General features: G+C 41.9%; 1 protein-coding gene across 2 annotated transcripts in view; it reads left to right on the plus strand.

The window, feature by feature from the left end:
* The window catches only part of dicer1 (dicer 1, ribonuclease type III), a 32,371-nt gene extending 22,943 nt beyond the window's left edge, over positions 1–9,428 (plus strand). For both annotated transcript variants that reach the window (XM_035609467.2, XM_035609470.2), the window contains 5 exons: positions 842–1,097; positions 2,459–2,727; positions 5,790–5,952; positions 6,095–6,170; positions 6,793–9,428. In XM_035609467.2, coding sequence (XP_035465360.1) covers positions 842–1,097; positions 2,459–2,727; positions 5,790–5,952; positions 6,095–6,170; positions 6,793–6,958 — 930 coding nt within the window. In that variant the 3' untranslated portion in view covers positions 6,959–9,428. The remainder of the gene's footprint in view (positions 1–841; positions 1,098–2,458; positions 2,728–5,789; positions 5,953–6,094; positions 6,171–6,792) is intronic.
* The last annotated feature ends 14,729 nt before the right edge of the window (positions 9,429–24,157 follow it).

A 24,157-nucleotide genomic window follows, 5' to 3' on the forward strand; every position in this document is an offset into this window, starting at 1 on the left:
GTTTGTGCCTTAAAATGTCATGAAACAGTGAAAAAATATCAGAATCTTGTTTCCCAAACACCAAGATGATGTTTTTGTTCTGTCAACACACCAAAGACAATTTACTTTACTCTCATAGAGGAGCAAAAAAAACAGAAAATATTCACATTTAATAAGAAATTCAGTGCATAAAAAAAAAAGAAACAACTCTTACAACACATAAAACATATGTGGCCTGGCTCAGGTTAAACACCAGTTAAATGACATTCATAACAGAAAAAGAACTCAAATAAATATATCTAGGAATAATCAGCAATTACTTCCTTTAAATAGCTGTTTATGTGCATCTACAGCTTAGAAAAACAAAAGATCATGGAAGTTTTTAACAGTACAGTAACAGTATAGCCACAGTTTTTAAAAATAAAATACCTGTAGTCTCCATTTGACACAGTAACAGTACAGTATAAAACAACAATACGGTACATGTCGCCGTTTGACTTGTGGGACTTTCCAGCGTAAAATATTGCCATATTACTGACGCTACGCCAACCAGAAATCATTTCTTCTTCTTCGCTTCTCCAAAAACAGTACTTGGCAATAAAGTAATAAAATGATTTCCGAGAGAAGAAAATTGTGTGCAGGTGTGAGAAGAGTGCAGGTGTCGATCTCTGTGCTCACAATGCTACCAACATTTGTTAGTGAGCTTTAGAGGTGTTGGTAAGTACATTTTGGCCACAATCCAACTCTGTAATTCACTCAAATACATGAGTCGTGTCAATGTTTTCAGATCATCTTCAAAATCTGGGAATAATATTCCTTTTTAAATGGAAGAATTGAGAATTTCTTCATTCTTTGACAACAGGTGTTGCCGTTGGAGAGAGGGAGCCTAACAGGAGCTCTGGTGCAGAGCTTCCAGTCGTCAGCAATTGACCTGTGCTATGGCTGGTTAAAGATCCCACCTCGCTGCATGCTGAGCCATCCAGACGCGGAGCGAACTCTCAACCACCTCATTTCCGGCTTCGAGAACTTTGAAAGGAAGATCCACTACACCTTTCAGAACAAGGCATACCTCTTGCAAGCCTTCACCCACGCTTCTTACCATTACAACACCATTACAGGTTAGACTTCAACTCATAAAACTTAGAGAGAGAGAGAGAGAGAGAGAGAGAGAGAGAGAGAGAGAGAGAGAGAGAGAGAGAGAGAGAGAGAGAGAGAGAGAGAGAGAGAGAGAGAGAGAGAGAGAGAGAGAGAGAGAGAGAGAGAGAGAGAGAGAGAGAGAGAGAGAGAGAGAGAGAGAGAGAGTCCAAAAGATGTCCTATCAGTTGAATTTTTTTATCGATCAATAAAGTATTTGTGATTCTTATATAAATACAGTCCATTTACCATTAAGTTCAGAATACTTTTGGGAATAAAAGTATTATCTGGAACAAAAGTATAAGTTGTTGATAGATAATGAAAAATGCTTTTGCTTTGATTTGCTCAGGTTGATATTACAGTCGTATTTAGATTAAACAAGTACTACTGACTATTATAAATTCCTCTCAGATTTTGACAGTGCATGTCAGTTGAGGCTACATCCACACAAATACGTTTTTAGTTTTGTTACACGTGAAAAAAATTTCGAGGCCCTAAAAGTGAGACTTTTGGAAACACTGCTGGCTAGGGTTGGGTATCGTTTGGGTTTTTCCCCAATGCTGGTGCTCAGAGGCGTTGAATGAGCGTCGTGACGACGGAAGTCCAAAATGTTGCACGCAATTCAAATCCATTATTCAGAGAGACAGAACCGTTCTTTAAAAAAGCACAAAACTATGGTCGATGATAAGAACAGATTTTTTCATTGCCAAGACAAATTGGATGTTGATATTTAACACATACACTGTTAACAGTTTAAATAATACTAAAATATATAAAGACAAAAAAGGGCAAAACTCAAAAGAAATTGACATCAAATTGACATAAAACCTAACCCAAATGCAAAAATTTAACACTAGGTAACAGTTTCAGTGCTTAATACAGCAAAATACTATGCAAGCAGTCAAACAAAGTGCCTCCCTATGTGCATCCCCACCTCTAAAGTCTCAAGTGCTCGCGTAACAACAGTTTTGCACATGGAGGTGAAATGCTCGCTCGCAAGTATGCCTTCTCCGCTTGCTGTTAAATTTGTTTAGTTTGAAAATCCCATGGTTGAATTATAATCCAAACAGGACTTTTGGAAATGGTGAGGCAGTCGTTTGATCGTTTATTTATCGGATCTGTCACGTCAATTCTCTCCCTGATTTGTCAGGCTCCTATCAAGTGACGCCATTCCTTGACGCCAAACTGGTCAAATTTGACTTATTACTACAAACTTTGGAATAATGTTTAACATCACTTATTAGTTCAAAAATGTTATTGTCGAATTTGAGCCCAGATTCATGTTACAAATTGTGACACTGCTTCTGTCTTTACTAACGTAAACACTCTTATTCCTTCTCATCAGATTGTTACCAGCGGCTAGAGTTCCTTGGTGATGCAATTCTAGACTACCTCATAACAAAGCACCTTTACGAAGACCCGCGGCAGCACTCCCCCGGTGTGCTGACCGACCTGCGCTCTGCACTTGTCAACAATACCATCTTTGCCTCGCTTGCTGTCAAGTACGACTACCACAAGTACTTCAAGGCCATCTCACCCGAGCTTTTCCATGTCATCGATGACTTTGTGCAGTTTCAACTGGAGAAGAATGAGATGCAAGGCATGGACTCTGAGGTGAGTCCTGTTTCTACCAAGAGCACAGCAAGCGCCATTGCTGAATAATAAAGCCCTGTAGGCCGACTCCTAAGCTTTACTGTTGTAGCTTGTTTCCCCATAGTTATTTAGGCAGATTCATTTTTGATTCCAGACTATTATCTAAGAACTCAGCTCAATATTTTCAGTAGCGAAAATGCTGTTTGGTTTAATTTGCCTGGAAATGGCTATCTCGGGACCAGATCTCTTTTCATTTCTGCCTTAGAGATACTTTTATGCGGGTCAGCAGGCATATATATACACAACACTGAAAGAAATGAGCTAAAACAAGTAATGGCATGTCTGCAGTGACATGGTTCTACTCCAGTGACAGACAGCTTAACTGAGGTGAAGAATTTGGCTTTTTTTTTTATCAGGAATACATGTTAAAAATGTAAACACAAAACAGGGACACAGATTAATATTTTGCATTTCTGGACAATATCACATGACAGTTATATGACATCCTGCCCCCTAAGGGAAACAAACAAAGCAATTAACAGATGAAGGAGAGGTGATGCACGTCCTGTTCCTGGGCTAATAAAATAAACTATACAGAATAGCCACTAGGGGTTGCTAAATGCTACATGAAACATTTATCAATCTGGTGAAACTTGATAGCAGTTTAGAAGGCTAGATCTATGAAGAACTCTCTTGAAAAACAACTGTGCTGTAGCTTTACAACCTATATATGAGTTGTATGCACTATTTTTACCAGAAGCGCTGTAGCCCCTTAATGAAAATTTTAGGGGCAGAAGCAGAAAATTTAGGGGCACACCTTAAATCTGCCTGCATCGTAATTATCCACATTTTTGAATAGTTTCATTTTAAGTTCACAATTTAACAATTGAATTGAATTGAATGAGGAAAACGGGTCAATGGTTATTTTGCCATTGTTGAGTGAGATAGTAGCGAGAATCTGATAGATTATTTATTTCTCTGGCCAAGTCATCTACTCTTTAAGAGTCCACTTTTTTCCGGCATTTGTGGTTTGCTTCCAATAGATTTTCATATAAAAAGGTGGATAGTATGTACACACATTTGACCCTAAATGCCTCCTAAATAAGTGAAATTATGATATTTAAGCACCACCCCACACTCTGCTGCTGTTCTGTAACGCCTCCGCGAGCGCACCGACATCAGGTCCGTCAAGCCCTCGGAACAGGCCGGTGAGGTGGGACGCTTGGAGTGGAGGTGAGGAGAGGGGCGACACCGAGACGTACTGTGTGGGCGGCGCCGCAGACGGTGAAAGGGGAAAAAAGAGCACGCCGTTCCTGTTAAACTGCACCAGGGCCAGCCGGGAGGCCGACCATGGGTGCAAGAGAATACTGACGGCGAGTCGGGGAAACCCGCACGCGCGCAATCCTCACACACATTGGTGCGGACTTGCTTCCTCGTTTTTTAAGACAGCACATTTGCAGGTCTCACATGTGCGAGCAGTTGTAAAAAAATACTCACAACCGACAAAATGCGACCATTTTGTCGCGGTCGGGCCTGTTGAGAACGGGCTCCACTCCTGTAACGTTAATGACAACACAGCAGAGAAGTAACAGTGCAAGAACTTACAAATGCGTGTCTAGTCGCGTTCGGTGCAACTTTATAAATATTTTATTTTGCTATAAGGGTGGGGCTGTAACTAATGATTATTTTCATAAGCGATTAATCTGTTGATTATTTTCTCGATTAAACTGATTAGTTGTTTGGTCAATAAAATGTCATTAAATCTTTAAAAATGTCGATCGCGTTTCCCAAACCCCAAGATGATGTTTTGTTTTGTCTTCACACCAAACTTATTTTGTTTACTGTCACAGAGGAGCAAAGAAGCTAGAAAATATTCACATTTATGAAGCTGAAATCAGAGAATTTGGACTTATTTTCTATAAAAAATTCTTGAACCAATTAATCGATTATCAAAATCGATTGGCGATTAATTTAGTAATCGATTACTAATTGATTAATCGCTGAACTGTTGCAGCTTTATATAGGTGTAAAAATATTTTGGGTTTAAGAGTCTATGGCGCAACAAATTAGACTCCGGCGGGCCGCCACCATCTCGTCAATGTATGGGAACCCTGCTACTACATTTCAGATGGGGATTTCGTCTCACTGAAAGTCAGCAGCCCAGTCAGATAATTTGCTAACAACGCAAGTTTGTTTTCGGTGTATTAAACATGAAATTCATGTTTAAGCTTACACAACTTTAATACATTTCATTAATTTAGCTGGCACTTCTGTCCAAAGTGACTTACAATAAGTGCATTCAACCATGAAGATATTACCCAAAAAGTGCAAGAATCACGCGAGCACACAGATAGTTATCAAATGGCCAAAATGGCTTCAAGTGCTCCAATGTTGTCTTTTTGTTATTCATACTGTTTTTTAATGTAAATGATTGTTTTGGGCTTGAATGAAGTCTGTTGGGTAGTACTAGTTGCATGTCTATTACTTAGCTAGCTTTGTGTGATTTTAGGTTCCAAATATTTTCTTGACCAACCTTTTTAAGTGGAAGTAGAGGGGGTCTTCTTCTACCCGCTCCACATCTCAAAACAAATTGGAACCCTGGCTCCCCCAGTCCACATGTCAAAGTGTCCTTAGGCAAGAAACTGAACCCCTGATGGCTGTGCCATTAGTGTGTAAATGTGTGCGTGAATGGGGGGGGTGTGACTTATAGAATTTGAATTTGAAATGCAGACTTTTAGCCAGCGATCTGTCAGCACTGGCTAAAAAGAAGAAAATGCTTTCAACATGTTTTGTACACCATTCTTTATTAATAAGAAAGTGAGAGAGGTAAAGGATTCAGCAAGTATTAGAGTCTCAGATTACATAACATTTTACCAGTATTGGTGTCAGAACTCCAAGAAAGAACAGCACCGGTGGAACAAATTAAGTCGGGATTGGTCAAGGCATTTCTGGACTCTACCTATAAGTTAGCGTTATCTAATTATTGTTTAAAATTTTATTAAAATGTACCATCTGAATGAGGTTTTTCTAAGTTTGTGTTTACGATTGCATCAGCTGACAGCTTTGTGTGTTCTTCTCCCCAGCTGCGACGCTCTGAGGAGGACGAGGAGAAGGAGGAGGATATCGAGGTCCCTAAGGCCATGGGGGATATCTTTGAGTCGCTAGCAGGGGCAATTTACATGGACAGCAGGATGTCATTGGAGACGGTGTGGCAAGTGTATTATCCAATGATGAGGCCACTTATAGGTGAGGAAGAGTGAAATTATGTATTGACTTATTTATGTATTTTAAAAATGTTTGGGTCATACAGACTATTTGAATGATAGCAGACATCTGGGATTGTAGATCTGTTGTGTTGATGATGCTCTTACTTCATAACCCTCTGCAGAGAAATTCTCTGCCAATGTTCCACGTTCTCCTGTGAGGGAGCTGCTGGAGATGGAACCAGAAACTGCCAAGTTCAGGTACATCAGCACTTACTCGAAAATATTATGCCTACGTTCCTGTGTGCAGGGAAAGATTATTATGGACGGATAATCATTACTTATTATTAATTGGGAGGGTATCTCCAGTTGAATAACCTTCGAAGTTGATTGGTCAATGGTCAAGTTCAACAAGATAAATTATAGAATACGACAGTAAAAACATCAACACTGTCCAGAATTCTGTCGAAAAAAACAAGTCATTTTTTTTTCTTTTTCCGAATGAAGCCCTGATAGTTTATCTATTTTTTTAGTGTGATCTGAACTCTCCCTGTTTTTATTAGAAGTTCTGTTTTTTTTCACGGACACATGAAAAGTCTCACACAGCAAAACCATTACAATCATAAAAAAAATATCTGCTGCTCTTTATTGATCTCATTGGTCACTAGTTGGGACATTGACAGATTTTGCAGGTTTGCTGTTCAACATAAGTTACCATGGTGATTTACCCCAGTAGGAAGTGAACCCTCTTCATAGGACTGAAAGCCCAGAGTTAAACCTAAAGTTACCTCAATAAGCACAAATCCGGCGCCGTAGTCCTGTCCACCATCAGAGAAGTTATTACATGTGTAGTCTGAAACCCTGTCCCTTCTCCTGTTCACAGTCCTGCAGAGAGAACGTACGACGGAAAGGTGCGGGTAACGGTGGAGGTCGTTGGTAAGGGCAAGTTTAAAGGAGTTGGCCGCAGCTACCGGATCGCCAAGTCGGCGGCGGCACGACGAGCTCTGCGCAGCCTCAAAGCCAATCAACCTCAGGTCCCGAACAACTGAGCTCCTCCTCCCAGAGCTCAGCGTGAACGTCCAAGCTATTGACGTTAAAGATGGAAAAAGCAGCTTGCCAACACAGATCGATGCTGTTCCTGTACGTTCAGCCGGTGGTGGCACAACCAGGGCAGCCGGGGACACTGTGGAGATGCAACAAAAGAAACGGACTGATCTCACAAACGGATTTCACATTGGATCTGTACCTTTTTGTCTTTTTCTTTTTTTGCGCAAACACAATCTTTATTTTCCCCTCTGTTTTGTGTAATCACATGAGTGCTTTATTAACATTTAGCTATGTGTTTAAAAAAGTTATAAAAAAAAAAAGTCAGGTAGCACTATCCTATTCTTTAGCTTTTTTTGTTCACCTTTGTCACTGAGATGAGGCTAATGCTTAATGTGTAGTGTTAGATTGTACATATTTCAATCAAATGTGTAAATCAAAGATGTAGGAAGAGAAAAATAAAAACAAAACGCTAAACTCCTCAGCCTGTGGACGAGTGCCAGTCAGTTTAAGTGTTTTTTTAAACACTTAACGGCAGACATGGCTCACAGAGACCACTGAAACAAAACCGTGTGGTACATCTGAAATCTGTCTTGAGATGATATCCTAAATAATATTTGCACTTATTCCAATAGTATGGTCTGTTTTTTTGACAACTATGTGGTCACACTGACACCAAATTCATGTTTGTTGCAGAGTAAATAAAATTATATAGAAATATAAATCACATAAATGATATTCTTGGCACTTGATGCCCAGGCTCACCCTCATATCCTTGCGAGATGGATAGGAATTTCAACATTCCCAGTTACTGTAATTTAATTGGTTTGAACCGCACTTGCATGTTCTTGTAGCTTATGTATAAACCATGAAAAACTGGATGGCTTATGTAAATGTTTTGAATCTATGGATAAATCTAAAGAGTGTGAAAGCAACATTAGATGTTTATGGCATTATCTTGGGGATTTAATGAAACCTGTTTTTGATATCAAGAATCGATGATATTTAATTAGTAATCCTCGCGCACAAAATATCTTTCCACGGAGCGCATTAATTCAGTTTTGATATAAAAAATTAAAAAAGAACACCGTATCAAACATACAATATGCTGCAGAATTTTCTACAAATTGGTAAGACGCATAGAATCTTTACAAATCTAGTCTTTGTAGAAAAAGGCCAATTCGTTTCGACACAAGCGTTCTTCGCACGCCGAACCTACCAAAGCTGTAGCAGATGTGAGACGGCGGTTGAAGTCAGTTCCTAGCGATAAGGAAACCAGACGTTTTTTGTTTTTGGTGTTTGTTTTGTTTCTTTTCCAACAAATTTTGCCTCTCGCTAAATGTCTTTGTTTCTCATCATCAATAAGCCCCTTTTTCACTTGATTACCTCAGTTAATTGCATGCATTTTTTTCTTGTCTTTATAATTATTATTCTTTTGTTTGGTGCTATATTTTTGTATTAAGCTTGAATTTCTCATCTTTTTTTTTTGCACTGTAACTATAATACCTCTTTGTTTGACCTTTTTTATGTTTGATTTGGTTGTCCTGTTTATCCGCTGTCAAGCTGTACAGGAGAATTGCATTGTCATCCCTTCCCATACTTGAAGTTAAATTTTTTTTTGGGGGGTGGGGTGGGCGGAGCCATCGGCTGTTAGTGTCATCAGTTGAAAATCTGTATTTGTATTCTGGGTTAAAACAGGATTAATAGATGAGGTGAGAGAGTCAGTGCTCGTAGAGGTAATCAGATTGCAACTCTAAAAACTTTAAAAATATATTCCAAAAAAATATGCAAAGGGGAAAAAATAACTTGTTATTTCTTCCAGGCAATCTTTATGAGTAAGGGTTGGAAGACACTTGTAGCGTGTGTTTGTACAGCGAGCTGAAATCGACCAGTCTCACAGTCGCGTAGTCCCACTGTAATAGAGTACTTCTACCTCAAGGGCAATGCAAGACTGCAGTTCAATTCAGTGACTGACGGGGACACGGACTCTTCTTTTGACTATAACTGTACAGTCACGTATACAGTACACAACCAAGACTGATCAGTTCGACCGATTCAACGTTCACATCTGTTTGTCACGCCATGCGCTCAAACACGAGTCAGTGCCTTCTCTGTGGGAGATTGGTGTCACAGACTGAGCATGAAATAATTTAATTTAAAGTTATATATACAGTTTGAAATGAACATGACTGTACATTTAAAAGTTCAAACTAAACATACGTAAGAGTTCAACCAGGGGCTGAAGGAGAAACGTATCCCGAGTCCAAATAATCGGTTCACACTGAATGTTTTTGAACAAACTGCCCCACGGGTTGCCAGTCAACTGGGCAGACGAGCAAAAGTCTCCGGGTTTTTTCCCATTTGGTCATTGTTTGTGGTTAATTTGATTAATTACAATTTTTCTTTTTTTGGTATATATATTTTTTATGTATCGGTAAAACATAATATTAAACTGAAGTGATAGGGAACCTTGAAGTTGCTTTTTTGTTTATTCATTTATTTATTTAGTCACGCAAGGGGGCAGCTGGAGGCGAGCTGGAAGTGGGAGAGCGTATCCATCCATGTTGAAGTACGGTCGTCGCCCAGCGTTCATCTCTGCCTCTGGTGTGTCTGTGACCTGCGGCGCCTGGGAACGAGCCTGCTGAGAGCAGAGCTGGTCGGACCAAGATGATGAACAGAAAAGATGCTCAAACGCTCACTACGAGTCTCCCTGTATTTTGAAATCAAATATTTATTTATGCAGCTTTAACGTAATATTACTCAGGGACATATATCGTCCTGACTTCTAGTTTCAAAGCCCCTTATTATTTCAGTTTGTGTTGTGCTCACAGGATCCATATTCCTAAATAAGTGCTTGGTCATGTCCCATCGTTTGCTCCAGTTAAATGGGCTGAAGATACGTTGCACATTTTCAGACTCTTCAGTCAATTTTTTATTCAAACAAACAGAAATTGGAGACCAGTAGCAACTCAGGCTGGACCCGGTCTGTTTCAGGGCCAAAAGATATTTGTCTGAGGACAACAAATGAACATTTTGAGTTCATATTGGAGCTTTTAATATTTTTTACTTAAGCAGGCTCATGTTTTTAATTCAGCTGGACAAAAAAAAGCTTAAATTCTTGATTATCTTTGCTGGGGCAGCTGAATTTCTCCCTGATGACACGTTGGGTGCCATGAATTCCATATTTTTGCTCTTGAAGAAAACCATTTGAATTGCAAAGGTGCGAAAACCCTCTCAGTTACTCCTGGAAGCTTCAGTCCATCATTCTACAATCTGTCACTGTCGAACCGAATGCAATCTCCTTACTTCTCCGGCAGGCGTCTGACCCTCTTTAAAGTGTGACTTTAGATTTGGAGTGCATGTGGCCCACCAGTCACACACACACAGTGTAAAGCCCTTCTCAGACTCAACACACCAATTATCTGAGACCACAGGGAGGGAATAATAACGATGTGAAATCACTCGTACGGTACCACACATTGTATTTAGTTCGTGGTGACGAAAATAAGGATCACAAACAATCTCGTCGGCCTCGAGTGGCATCGGTATCCAACAGCTTTGTGTGTTTTTCGCTTTCTTGTAAATTGAGGACGGAGGCATGCGACGGGAGTGCAGTGAAGTTGAGGTAGTCCTGCTTTATTCAGAGTTTAATGCATTTCGATTTTTCCTTTTTTCCTTTTTGTACACGTAGCACAATTGAGCATTGCACTTGGGCACCATACGTTACCTCATGTCAGAGTGTGAAAGGGAGTGAACGGTGGAGATGGAGGGGAAAAGGTGTAAATATGATGCCGAAATGTTCAGAGTACTAACTGATGGTTGAGTGTTTGCTGCTATTTCAGTTGCTGGTGTACACAAACCTATTTAATTAGAGACTAGGGGGTTTTGGGGAGGGGAGACTTGTGTCTGCATGTTGTCATCTGAGTAATACACTGTAAAAAAAAAACAACCTTAGAAATCTGGGGCTTAAATCTGGATGTCATGACGACTGATGTCCTGCCTGAAACAAACACATCTGACTACTTTGATATGGACGTCAGTCTAGCGATGCTCCCAGGCCCCGCCCTTTATTGGGAACCTGAAGGAAACATTCACTCAAACTTGCTCCTTTACTTAAACTGTCGACCATAATGAAGTGCTGCTTGTTGTCTTCAACATGCCTCATTTTGTTATACTCCATATGGTGAATTTCCTTTTTTTTAATCTACTGTTTGTGTTTTTGGAAAAAAAAAAATTCCATCTGTTAAAATTCAGAAGTACACCAGACTGCCCTTTGCACTCTGGCATGAGGTTTTATGGAATGAACACGGCGTTGTGACCCAGTTGGTCTATCAGTAAGCTAGACTATTGTTCTTTATCAATGTACATAGAGTAAATTTAACAGATACAGATTATGAAAGATTACGAATTAGGGGTAGTCTTCAAGTCATGTGTGGATGCACATGTCCAAATTTTGTACAAATGCACAAAATTTTTGGATTTTTGTAAGTATTTCAAAATACAATTTGCCCCAAGTTTTCGAGTAAACTACACATGAAGGCAACACCTATGATGGCTGCATTCTTTCAAATCTGAGGTTTCTGTAAGCTAGAACAGCTAGAAATGGTAAAGAGGAAGCTTTGTCCGCCTCTTGGACAAAATATTTTCTTTGTAATTGAGACAACATGGCATCTCTGGAAGGAATCATTTTGCTCTTTGATTCTGGGAGACTAATACTAACATCTTATGTTTGCCTTTGGTGGTTTCGATTGTTTCATTTTGTCATCAGACCATTTTTGTCACATTGGTAATTCACTGCCTCTAAAAAAACATGCATGGTGCTTGGACTTGCTCATGTTTAAAATGAATACAACGTTAAATCAGTGGATGTAACTAAGACTTTCTGACACTAATCAACAGAAAAAAATTGAAAGCCAAACATATTCAATCAAGGGCTTTGAACGTGTAGATACTGCAGTATATATTCATTCATCTAAGACTGCTTTAGTTACCACTCAAACTCCAGAAAGGTATCATCACCATCTAACCTACAACAAAGTAAAAATACTCCATTACAAGTGCTGCATTCAATCACTTTATTCTATTGTTAAAAGTAAATCATCTGCCATTTTCCCCCCTGTCGTAGCTCGTCTTAAAATTCATGTAAAGTTAGATCGTTTTGGTCCAGTGGTTCCCAACCTAGGCCCCTAGGGTTGTCAGGGGGATGATAGACAAATCTATTTCATTTTGTTGGACTATTTATCTGTGGTGTCTTTGTAGACTGTTGGGCACACAGTGACAAAATATCTTGTTGGTAGAACTACTGATGCATAGTGATGCACACTTTTTATAAGGCGTTGGAAACCCGAAAAAGGGTTGGGAACAAAACCACTGGCTTTAATAATAAATTATTGCAACTATTCAGTGAGTTTGCATTTTTAAATAGAGGATCAGTGACTGCTATGTCCAAAGTCTGAGATGATGATTGCAGGATTATGTTGGATTGGTATGATGGTCCTGGATCAAACGGGAGATTTAGATTTAGATCCAGCCAATTACTGTTCGATTTGTATTTGATGTTTAAAGTTTTCTGCTGGCCACTGACAACAAATCCTATTTACATCCACTTTAATTCAGTAATCTGTTAGAAGTGTATCTGTGTGTATCTGTATCAGGCCACATACTCAGACGAATGGAAAAGAAATACTCCACCAAACATGATGACTAACCCTTTTCACCCAACACTACCAGTGTTATAGATATGATTTTTCCTTTGCAGTTCACTTGGGAAGTGTGAAATGTATGAAGGATGAACTGTTATCAAAGTGGGAAGTTGTGGGCCATTACAACCTGCAGCAAATTTAAAGGACATAAAATACGGAATAAAATCAAACTGCTCACTCATACTTTTACACCTTGATGCAGTGTTTTGTGGTCGGCACCTTATGGATCGCAAACACTTTTTTTTCTTTCTTCCTTTTTTAAAATAATTGTAGGCTGTTGGATAATTGTAATAATTGTATCTACAATAAAATTAATGGTATGGTCATTCACATTGGGTCCTGTGGGGTGAATTAAGTGTTTTGCAGATATGATGATAACACAAGCTACAAGGTCCTATCTTTGTGATTTTCTTAAAGTCTGAGTAGTGTGTGATATTGCATTACATCACACAACATTCATTTAGCTGACGCTTTTGTCCAAACCCACTTACAATAAGTGCATTCAACCATGAAGATATATTACCCAAAAAGTGCAAGAATCATGTGAGTACATAAAAAATTATCAATTAGGCAACGACTTCAAGTGCTCCAATTAAAAAAAAGTTTTTTGTAATTTTTTGATACGATGACACATTGGAAATTATGCGAGGTTTATGAAAGTTGTAAAATCTGGTCTTAGAATTTTTAAAATTAAAGTTTTATTGCCCAGATGGTTGAATATGAAAGTTGGCTTTCCGTTGAGCTTTCCTCTGGGACCACCATTAGGCCAGAATTTGCGCTCCCACTGTTAATGTGTCAAAATCTGAAAGGAGTAGGTCACCATCCATTCTTTTTTTTAACATTTGGAGAATAAAGTCGAAATGTCAAGAATAAAGTTGAAATACTATATCGAGAATAAGGTCAAAATGACGAGAATAAAGTCAAAAATTGTGAACCAGAAGGACCTTTCAGCCGCACCAAACAAACGGATGTTGATGTTTTGTTAGCCAGTTTGCTAAGCTAACGCCAGCTGCTAACCGAGTTGTAAAGTTTTGATATTATTATTGACAGGCTGAATCTGGAAGAAACGTTGCGGTGACAACGGGTGTTTGCAACATGAACGTCGACGTGTGTCCTGACAACGTTCAACTGCAAACAACCGTAATGAATTTTGAGAGGCGTGCAGTTACCGAAGCTAACGTAGCTTTGCTTACATTAGTTAACTTGGATGAGTGACACTGGAGCCACAACACGGTCGTTTAGGTTTATTACGACTTAAAGCTCGACATTTCGACTTTCCTTGCGACTTTTCCATTTTGACTCTATTGTCGAAATGTAAAATAAATAGAATAAATCTTCCCCCTCATTTTTTGTTCTTCTTATGCCTGGCCCTAATACTCATTCGTAGGTATGACTAAAAAACTAAATCTGATTTCACTTTTGATGGTCAAGGAATAGTTCCAGTATGACTCAAACCACAATTTAAGTTTTGTGTTTTCTGTTTGTTTACAAATTCAACTGCGACCCACTTATAAATGAGGGTCATTTAGAGGCGTTGGTAGGTGGATTTCAGATTTTTGGATCTTTGCCGTGCTTTCAGCCGTGTGTAGTTAATATGGTTGTGTTTCCACCCTAGCTCTGAACTTAACATACAGACACATATTGTTGTTTGATAGCAAACATTTCATCTAACTATTGCAAATAGAGCAAAAACATTCGTTCCTGTGTACTGAAACAAAAATGGGTCATTAGAATGTCATATAAGAGTTTATATTTTCGTGTTCGTATTTCTGCTTTGTTTCGCTGTCTGTGAATGATGAATGAATCGTTAAATTTGGAATGGAATGCAAAATGAATGCACCAAGGAAGTTGTGTTTTCATTGCCGTTTTTTGTTTGTTGGTCTGTGTCTGTCAGTCAAATGAAACTACCATAACCTCAACAATCATTCAAGCTGAATAAGTTATTATACTTTATGTGAATTAAGGTCCATCTAAAATGCATATATTATCTTTAACAAGATCCATCTCCTGCTGACATATTTTCAATCCTCAACTCTCCTAGTCACAATATACCACAGCAGCTTCAGCAGGCCACAATAGGATCCACCAGAGAGGAGGTTCACCAACAGTATAAGGTTTCACGCTGGAGTAACAGCCAACAAATTTGTCAGCTCAGCTCAGTGTCAAACCCTCAAACTGCAACCATACTGCATATAATATATAATCTTCTATTGCACGGTGTTGTCATACGGCAACAATTACTTTATCGTAGGTTAATTAACAATAAATCATGGACTCTTTATCACTGCCTTTGTTTTTAAAAGATAGTATTTTACTTTCAAATATTTACCTTTTCCATGGGCATTTGAAACAGGGGACACAATGAGCTGAGGGCTGCCAAATATTACCAATAATTAGCCTTAATTCAGTCATTAAATCCATCGCTCTCCGCACCTGGAGCTGAGCGCAATGGTAAATCAACTCCCCAACACTATAAAGACTCCAGCTCTCCAGTCAATCTTTGTCGGATTGTGTATCATAGCTTACGTTTCTTGTGGTTGATCCCATATTGTGATCCCTCGTGGCTAAATCTAGCCTGCCTTCCCTCGTGCTCAGGATCCGGACACCAGCCTGCTCACTCCTCTGTGCTTCCTGTGTCAACTCGTCTCCACACCAGCCCAGCGCTCACCTGCCTGCCTGAATGCAGGGGCCCAGTTGGTCTTCAACCTACCAAAATTCTCCCACACTACACCGCTCCCCGGCACCCTGCACTGGCTTCCTGTGGTGGCTTCAATCAGATTCAACCACCCCAGCCCGTCCAATCAGCTCAGGTACTGCCAAACGGCTTGCTGCCCCCTCACTGCTCCCGTTTGTTTTCTGTCCTGGTTCCTCAATGGTGAAACAAGCTCCCCATTGACATTAGGATAGCAGACGGAAAACTCACCTGTTCAGACTGCACCTTACTTTAAAAAATTAAAAATTAAAAATAAATTAAATTGCCTACTGATACTTGTACTTTTGGGTAATATCTTCATGGTTAAATGCACTTATTTTAAGTTGCTTAGGACAAAAGCGTCCTAAATGAATGTGATGTAAAAAATTAAGCAAAAATTCACCAGAGGCAGCAGTAACAGACGACTGGCTGGCAGGTCCAACCCGTGATGAGGAGGCTTGTCACACACACTTGTCACATACGCTACAAGCTGCCTTTAGCCTGTTCTGCCAACCTGCTGGTCTGCTGCAATAAAGGACATTGCCAACTCTCCCCATGGTGTACTGCTCTTGAGTTCAATCCCCCCACCGCCCAGTTACAGTACAATCTGGCCAGTCATGGACCCAGCAGACACCTCGTCACCATCAAGTCGCTTAGAGAGGATTGAGAATGTCCTCCAGCGACACGAAGCAGCAGCTTATAACCAAGCACAGACTCTTGCAGCGTTAACCACCCAGATGCAGCAGCTAACAACTGCTGTTCCTGCACCCCCAGCACCGCCGGCTCCTGCACCTTCTCCACCCAGGTTTGCTCCTGAGCCCCGAGTGGGGACTCCTGAATGCTATGCTGGGGATCCTGAAACCTGTAGGCCCTTTTTGACAAACTGCTCCCTGCTATTTCACCTGCAACCCCCCACGTTTGCCTCTGAGGAAGCTAAGGTAACATTCACAATCAACCATCTGACGGGGAGAGCTCGTCTCTGGGGGACCGCTGAGTGGGAGAGACAGACTCCTGCCTTCGCCTCATTCCAAGCATTCTCCCAAGAGCTTCGTATGTTTTTTGGCCTGGGGGTTTCCGGCTCAGACGCAGCACGAGGTCTCCCTCCAGGAGGGTTCCCATTCCCTTTCCACCTTCATAGACTCTGGGGCTGATGTCATCATCATGGATAAAAGGCTCGCCCGCCAGCTGGGGATTGGTCGGGTTCCTCTCTCTCACCCGATAGCAGTCAACACCCTGGACGGTCATCTTCTGGAGACCGTCACTCATCAGACCACTCCGCTCCACATGTTCCTGTCTGGTAACTCATGAGACCATCCAGTTCCACATCCTGCGATCACCACGTATTCCTGTGGTCCTAGGGTACCCTTGGCTGCGTCGTCACAACCCACATCTAGACTGGACAACGGGCGCCATCCTTGGGTGGAGCTCTTCCTGCCACCAGGTCTGCCTCCGGCAAGCTGCCAAACCTCTGCACGGGCCTTGGCCCAAGTCGACTCCAGATGTGGCAGGGGTTCCTCCAGTGTACCAGGATTTCAGGGAGGACTTTAGTAAGGCCAAGGCAATGGCCTTACCCTCTCATCGCCCTTATGACTGTGCATCCCGGCACATCCCCCCTGTCCACCCCTGAGAGGGAAGCCATGGAGACCTATATCAATTCCCTCTTCGTGAAGGCAGAATTGTGAATTCCAAGCCACTTCTGTCCCCTTCCTGGGGTACATTTTGGGCCAGGGCAGTATGCAGATGGATCTGGCCAAACTATCGGGGGTAACCTCCTGGTCAGTTCCAGACTCTCGCAAGCAGTTGCAACGGTTCCTGGGGTTCGCCAATTTCTACCGCCGTTTCATTCGCAACTACAGCTCCATTGCCGCACCTCTCACAGCTCTCACCTCCTCCAAGGTCCCCTTCCTCTGGACTCAGGCTGCAGAAAGGGCCTTTCTGACCCTCATGTCCCAGTTCACCTCCCATCCTCCAGGTACCGGATCCAGATCGTCAGTTTGTGGTGGAAGTGGATGCCTCCGACGTGGGAGTGGGGGCGTACTTATATCAACGTTTGGCCAGGGATGAGAAACTCCACCCCTGTGCCTTTTTCTCTCGATGCCTGTCACCTGCAGAGAGAAATTATGACATTGGCAACAGGGAGCTGCTGGCTGTCAAGTTGGCCTTGGAGGAGTGCCAACTCTGGATAGAGGGGACTAAACAACCCTTTTTTGTATGGATTTGAGTATATTAGAACAGCCAAGAGACTGAATTCTCGCCAGGCACGTTGGTCTCTGTTTTTCACCCGCTCCCATTTCTCCCTTTCCTACCGTCCTGGTTTCCTGCAATGTCAAGCCTGATGCTGTCTCGCCAGTTCCAAGGGGAGGAGAATGCTGTCAATGGGTCTGATTCCATCCTCCCGGGCTCCTGCAGGATTGCCACCTTGATCTGAGAGGTTGAGGAAAGGGTGAGGTCTGCCACCGAGGGTCAACCTGAACCCAGTGCTTGACGGTCTATTTGTTCCCCGAACCCTGAGGTCTGACGTTCTCCAGTGGGCCCATGCATCCAAGCTCACCTGTCACCCGGGGATCCAAAGACCCCGTGACGTCCTCCTTCAGCGGTTCTGGTGGTCTACCCTAGAGGAGGACACAAAGGAGTTTGTAAACACCTGCCCAGTCTGCAACCAACACAAGTCATCTCGCCAGGCTCCAGCTGGCTTACTACAGACTCTCCCAGTGCCACATTGCCCTTGGTCCCACAAATCACTAGATTTCGTCACCGGTCTACCCCCATCTGACGGCAACACGACCATCCTCACTGTGGTTGACCGGGTTAGCAAGATGGCCTATTTTGTGCCCCTGCCTAAACTCCCCTCAGCCAAAGAGACAGCCAGGTTGGTTCTCCTCCACGTCTTCCGGCTTCATGGTCCCCCTGTCGACGTGGTATCAGATCGAGGACCCCAGTTTGCCTCTGTTTTCTGGAAGGAGTTCTGCGGACAGCTTGGAGCCAAGGTCAGTCTGTCCTCCGGGTTCCACTCCCAGTCCAATGGCCAGAAGGAACGTAAGAACCAGGAGATGGAGACGGCGATTCTCTGCATGGTCTCACAGACCATCATCCTGGTCCCAACAGCTATTGTGGGTCGAATATGCTCACAACACTCTGACCAGCTCCCCCACGGGTCTTTCTCCATTTCAATGTGCACATGGGTACCAACTTCCACTCTTCCCGGCCTTGGAGAAAGAAGTTTCCTGCCCGGCTATCCAGACCTTTATCTGCCGTTGTCACCGCACCTGGACCCAAGCACGGATTTCTCTCCTCCATTCGGCTGAACGTTATGCCACCTCTGCCAACTGTCGTCGTTCTCAGGCGCCCACATACCAGGTTGGGCAGAAGATGTGGCTGTCCACCATAGAACTTCCTCTATGGGTTGAATCCAAGAAATTGGCACCAAGGTTCATCGACCCTTTCACCATCGAGAAGGTCATCAATCCTGTGGCGGTGAGGCTCAAGCTCCCCCAGTCCATGCGTGTTCATCCGACGTTCCACATCTCTAAGGTCAAACCGGTCTGAGAGAGCCCACTGGTTCATGCTGCCCCACCTCCACCGCCTTCACGGTTCATCGACAGGGGTCTCACCTTCTCCGTCCGTCACCTCATCCGATCCCGATGTCGAGGAAGGGGCCTCCAATACCTTGTCGACTGGGAGGGGTATGGGCCGGAAGAGAGATCCTGAGTTCCGGCTTGACACATCCTGGACTCCTGCCTCCTCAGGGATTTTCATCAGCAACACCCTGACCAACCCACTAGGACCTTGGCTGCCCCTATAAATCCCCGAACGAAGAGGAACCATCCTCGGAGGGGGAAGGAGCAACATCTGACGGCAAGGGATCCCTCCTCATGATCATAGAACAATAAATGAAAGGAAATAAGTAATTAAAGTAAAAATAAAAAATAAAAAGAACATTAAGGCCTAAAACCAGAAAGGTAAGGAATAATGCTAATAATGCTGTTATGTTATATATATACTGTATGTTATATTAGATATTATAATATCATATTATTATGATATTATATATTATAATATTAGCATATTCTGGAATGTTCTGTAGGTATTTGATTTTTTTAAATAATTATTGGTTTCGCCTAATTGTGCAATTTTGCATATAGGCCACAAGCTACAAGGGCCTTACCATGGACCCTGTTAACATTGAACATTTTTTGGATGCACTACCTGTTTCAGCCCCATGAATAGATTTACATTTAAAATCAATGCATTTAAAAAACTCAATACATTGGAAATGCATCATAGAAACATTAGTCTAAAGAAACATCAGTCTCAGCCTATACATTTTTGGTTTATTATTTAGGGAAAGCTAATAACACCACTCCAACCATATATTTTCTGAAAGCGTATGTAGATGTGATTAAACATGCATTGACACATGTTACACCTTCCTCTGTCATGGACAGTACATATTGCATTGGGGTGCATGGTAAGGGTCACTGTAGCTCTTGGCCTTATATCTTTGAAAGGGAAGTATACAACTAAACCAATTAAGATTCCTATCACTTATCTCTTCCTCTCTCTCTCTAGGCAAGCCAGATTATTGAGGTTGAAGTGGAGGAAACCGACAGAGGAGAACATGCTCTAGACTTGTTTACCCGCCCTGATCCTGCCATGAGGCAGGAGTTTTTTTAAACTTCACCCAAAACAGGAAGCTAAAATCCCTATTGTTAAGAGGGTGTTTAGTAAAGATAGCACAACACGAAAATGGCTGACTTAAGAGTACCTCAACAGTGTCATTGAAAAAAGCAAACAGGTCCATGCTTCAGGATCAAGAGGCAGAGGTTCATTCATTACTTTATTTTCAAAAACGACTGTGAACTCTGCCATTGATACCATTAGAGATTTAATCCAAGAAAACATCTCTGCCGAAATCCTGAAAGCAGGAATGTTTTCTGTACAACTGGATACAACACAGGATATAACAGGGCATGATCAGTGTTCAGTAATACTGAGGTATGTGACTGATGTTGTCAATAAGAGGCTGATTTCTGTAGTCCGATGCAGCTCAAACACTGGACAGTCCTTTGTCACCTTGCTCACCGATGACCTTAAGGAGGTCGAATTGGATGCAGGCCTGTGCATAGGCAATTCAACAGATGGGGCTTCCAACATGCAGGGTCAGTACAGAGGCTTCTCTGCATTGATGGCGTCACAATTCCCCTATGCACCACACAAATAGTAATCGCGAGTGGGTCACTATTTCAGCTCCTTAATGACACTGCCGTGTTTATCAAGGACTCACATCAAAGAGTGAACCTGTGGGAGAGAGAGAGCCATGACAAGAGACAAAGACGCATTGCTCCGATTGGAGAGACAACGTGGTGGGCAAAGCATGCTGCCCTGGCGAAGGTCTTCGGAGCTTTTGGCAAACCACATGCCTGCCTTTACATTGATTTGTTGTTCACACTGACAGGCATAGAGGAACAGAAGACACAAACATCAAAAGTACAGAGCAAAGCCAGAGGGTACAAAGAGGGGCTTCTAAAGTTTGAAAATATTCTCACAGCTCAGTTATTCCTGAGAATATTTGAGCTTACAACTCCACCCTCCAAGTACCTCCAGACTGGAGGAATGGACATTCTATCAGCCAATAGAATGCTTAAGGATACAGAGGAATCTCTTAAAAATGTTTCTAGAGATTTTCAGGCCATCAGAGATGCTGCTGACTGTTTGGTGAAGTAGGCAAATGAGAAGATTGAGCAACAGGACAGGGAGACATGTTTGGAAGTGGAGGCTGCACTGCCCCAGAAAAGAGGAAAATAGAAGAAAGCTATGCTAGGAGAGATGGCCCAGGATGAGGGCATAATGGATGCAGAGAAAGCCTATGAGGTAAATATCCATTGTTGATGTCAGAGGTGTTCAGAGGTCCATGCTGTATTTTGCCAAGGCCCATGTAAGTCCAGCCCTGCGTGAGGCAAAGAAACTGGAAACTTCCAGTGCAAGCGGAGGGAGCGCATCCACGAGAGGACGGCAGGTGTGTCAGCAGACAGTTAGCCTTAGCATTAGCAGTCCGTGAAAGTTTTATGGCTGAATCTCAGCGATGTTGCGGCTAGCCATCTTGTTGCGGACATTCTTCCACTGGTCAACCTACCGCGATCAGCTGTGGTGGGCGGGGCCTGTGTTATTTGCATATCATGAATATTCATAGTGTCAGAATTACTCAATGAGAGAGAGAGTGGATGGTTTCCAGGTCCATTTCAGAGTTGTTGTAACATATTAGGTATAGCAGCGAGGAAGAGGTGAGCTTGTTATAGGAGGAGGGTCCCCTCGCCTCCTGACATAGGCGTCATCAATTCCAGCCAATGAAGGCTGCAGTAATGTTATTTTTGCTTCTAAGAGGAGAGAGAGAAGGAGTAGAGGGAGGAATAAATACTTTTAATGACGTTTAAATTGAAGAATTTAATTTCTGTCATCAACCACAAACTGGTCAGAAAACTGGACAACTTGGGTCTTGGATCTTGGCTGTGCTCATGGGTCAAAGACATCCTCACAGACTGACCACAGCAAGTCAAAATTGGCAACCACACCTCCTCCACTCTCATCCCAAACACAGAAACCCCAAACGGCCGTGTGCTGAGCCCTCTGCTCTTCACACCCTTCACCCATGACTGCACCCCCCATTCACACTTCCAACTCCATAATCTAATTTGCAGACAACACCACAGTAGTGGGACTGATTGCAGACAATGAGGAGACGGGGCTGGAGGTAGAAGATCTGGCTGAGTGGTGTAGAGACAGCGACCTGGTCCTAAACACCCCGAAGACGAAGGAGATGGTCTTTGACGAGATGAGACACACACACACACACACACTCTTGTAAATGTAAATTTTATTAAACCAGTGCCTATTATTTTTTAATTGAACTTTAACTTATTGCACTTGTGTCACTTTGCTTTATTCGTTCCCTATGGATTCCATATATTTGTTTCTAATTTTATTTCTTATTTATTTTCCTGTAGGAGAGAATCCATGCGAAATGTACTGTACTGACAATAAAGATCATTCTGATTCTAATAATTGATTGCGACAAAACAGTTAGTGTCACACTGCAGAATTTGTGTTTTTATATTTGTCTATATATTGTTCAGGATTTTAAATTAGAGTTGTGTTTTAACATTCTTTTTTATTGTGTTTAATGCTTGATTTTATTTACTTATTATATCGTTTTAATTTGACTTTTTATCATATATAATATATAACATATAATATACTCTATCAGGGCATCCCCTTTAATTATGCTGATGATTTGCATCTGTGAAGTCTCTTACTTGTTAATAGATTCACCAGTTCACCGATAAACAATGAACATTTTTTGACATCAACCTCGAATTTCGAAAGACATTAAACTGGCATGGCCAGGTTGCAAGATTTGCTGGATCTTTCCTGGGAGGCATTGCCCTCTGGGGGCCAGGAAGGCCACTTGCATCTCTCTCCTCTGCCCACCAGTGAGGAATGCTTGTATCAGTGGTGTTTGCAATCTGCTGGCCCTGAGCACCAATTTATATTACACTACATTAAATTCATTTAGCTGTCGCTTTTGTCCAAAGATACTTACGATAAGTGCATTCAACCATAAAGATATTACCCAAAAAGTGCAAGAATCATACAAGTACATCATTTTTTTTATCAAATTGGCAAAACAAATTCAAGTGCTCAATTTTAAATGTTTTTCCCCCATCTACATTCTTCTACTTACCCTGGATCAAGTCACAGGATGTTCCAGACACTCCTCTCCCCGGCCACGCTTATTTTGTAGCGAGTAACGACGGTGTCCTATGATAATGTAGCAGAGTAAAAGTATGCATTTTTTTATTTATAATGTACTAAAAGTTAAAGTTGAGATAGCTATAGAAACTCAAGTGAAGTATAGATACCCCCCCAAAAATACTGTAACAAAGTACTTGTACTTGTTACTTTGTTACTTTACCGAGTACAGTACTGTACTGTAACAAAGTACTTGTACTTCATTACTTTACACCACTGCCAATCAGTTTTTTGTATGAACTCAACATGAGAAGAAATGTCTCACTCACCCTGAATTTGTTTCATTGCTGGTTAATGTGTACAGTTCTCTTGCAGATCCATTTTGAAAATCTCCAACTTCCGCTGGAAAGACTGGGCAGCTGCCACCAAGTCACACAGAGTTGTTCTCGATCTGCAGTTTTAAGGTGAGGTCATTTAGGTGTGAGGTTATTTCAACTAATAAGGCCATAACATCATTTTTTGATGTGTGGCCTCATGATTGTTCTGTTCCAGGAATATTTTGATTTCATTCCTAATGACTCAAAAGCCTTTGCTCAACCATCTAACATTGCAGTGCAGAAGTAGGTTCTTTGAATTTCCATCAAATTCACAAAGGAATTCACGAAGGAGGCGATGTTCGTGTGATGACGATGCCCTGAGAAAGTTGATAAGTGTCATCACAGTATACACAACCTCTGCATACTCTTCTGAAAGAGTAGACCACACAAAAGACTGATGGATAATGCAGTGATATGAGGAGAGGTCTGGGTTGTCCTCTCTCATTTGAGTTACTGCTCCTTTTTCTTTCTTTATCATGGAGGGATCTCCATCGGTGGTGATGGACGCAACATGGGAGAATGCTGCGGATGTTATCCTGCTGTTGTGTAGATGCAATTCATGTCTGAAAACAGCTTCAGTGACCAATGGTAGCTGGAGTTTGGGACAGACTTCACACCCAGGTGTGAAAAGGTGAAGGACCCTGGTAGTATGAGTTCCAGTTCTGATACATTCTCATGCCCCTGTTC

The sequence above is a fragment of the Scophthalmus maximus genome, chromosome 15 (genome assembly GCF_022379125.1).
Source record: "Scophthalmus maximus strain ysfricsl-2021 chromosome 15, ASM2237912v1, whole genome shotgun sequence".
In the NCBI taxonomy this organism is placed as follows: Eukaryota; Metazoa; Chordata; class Actinopteri; order Pleuronectiformes; family Scophthalmidae; genus Scophthalmus; species Scophthalmus maximus.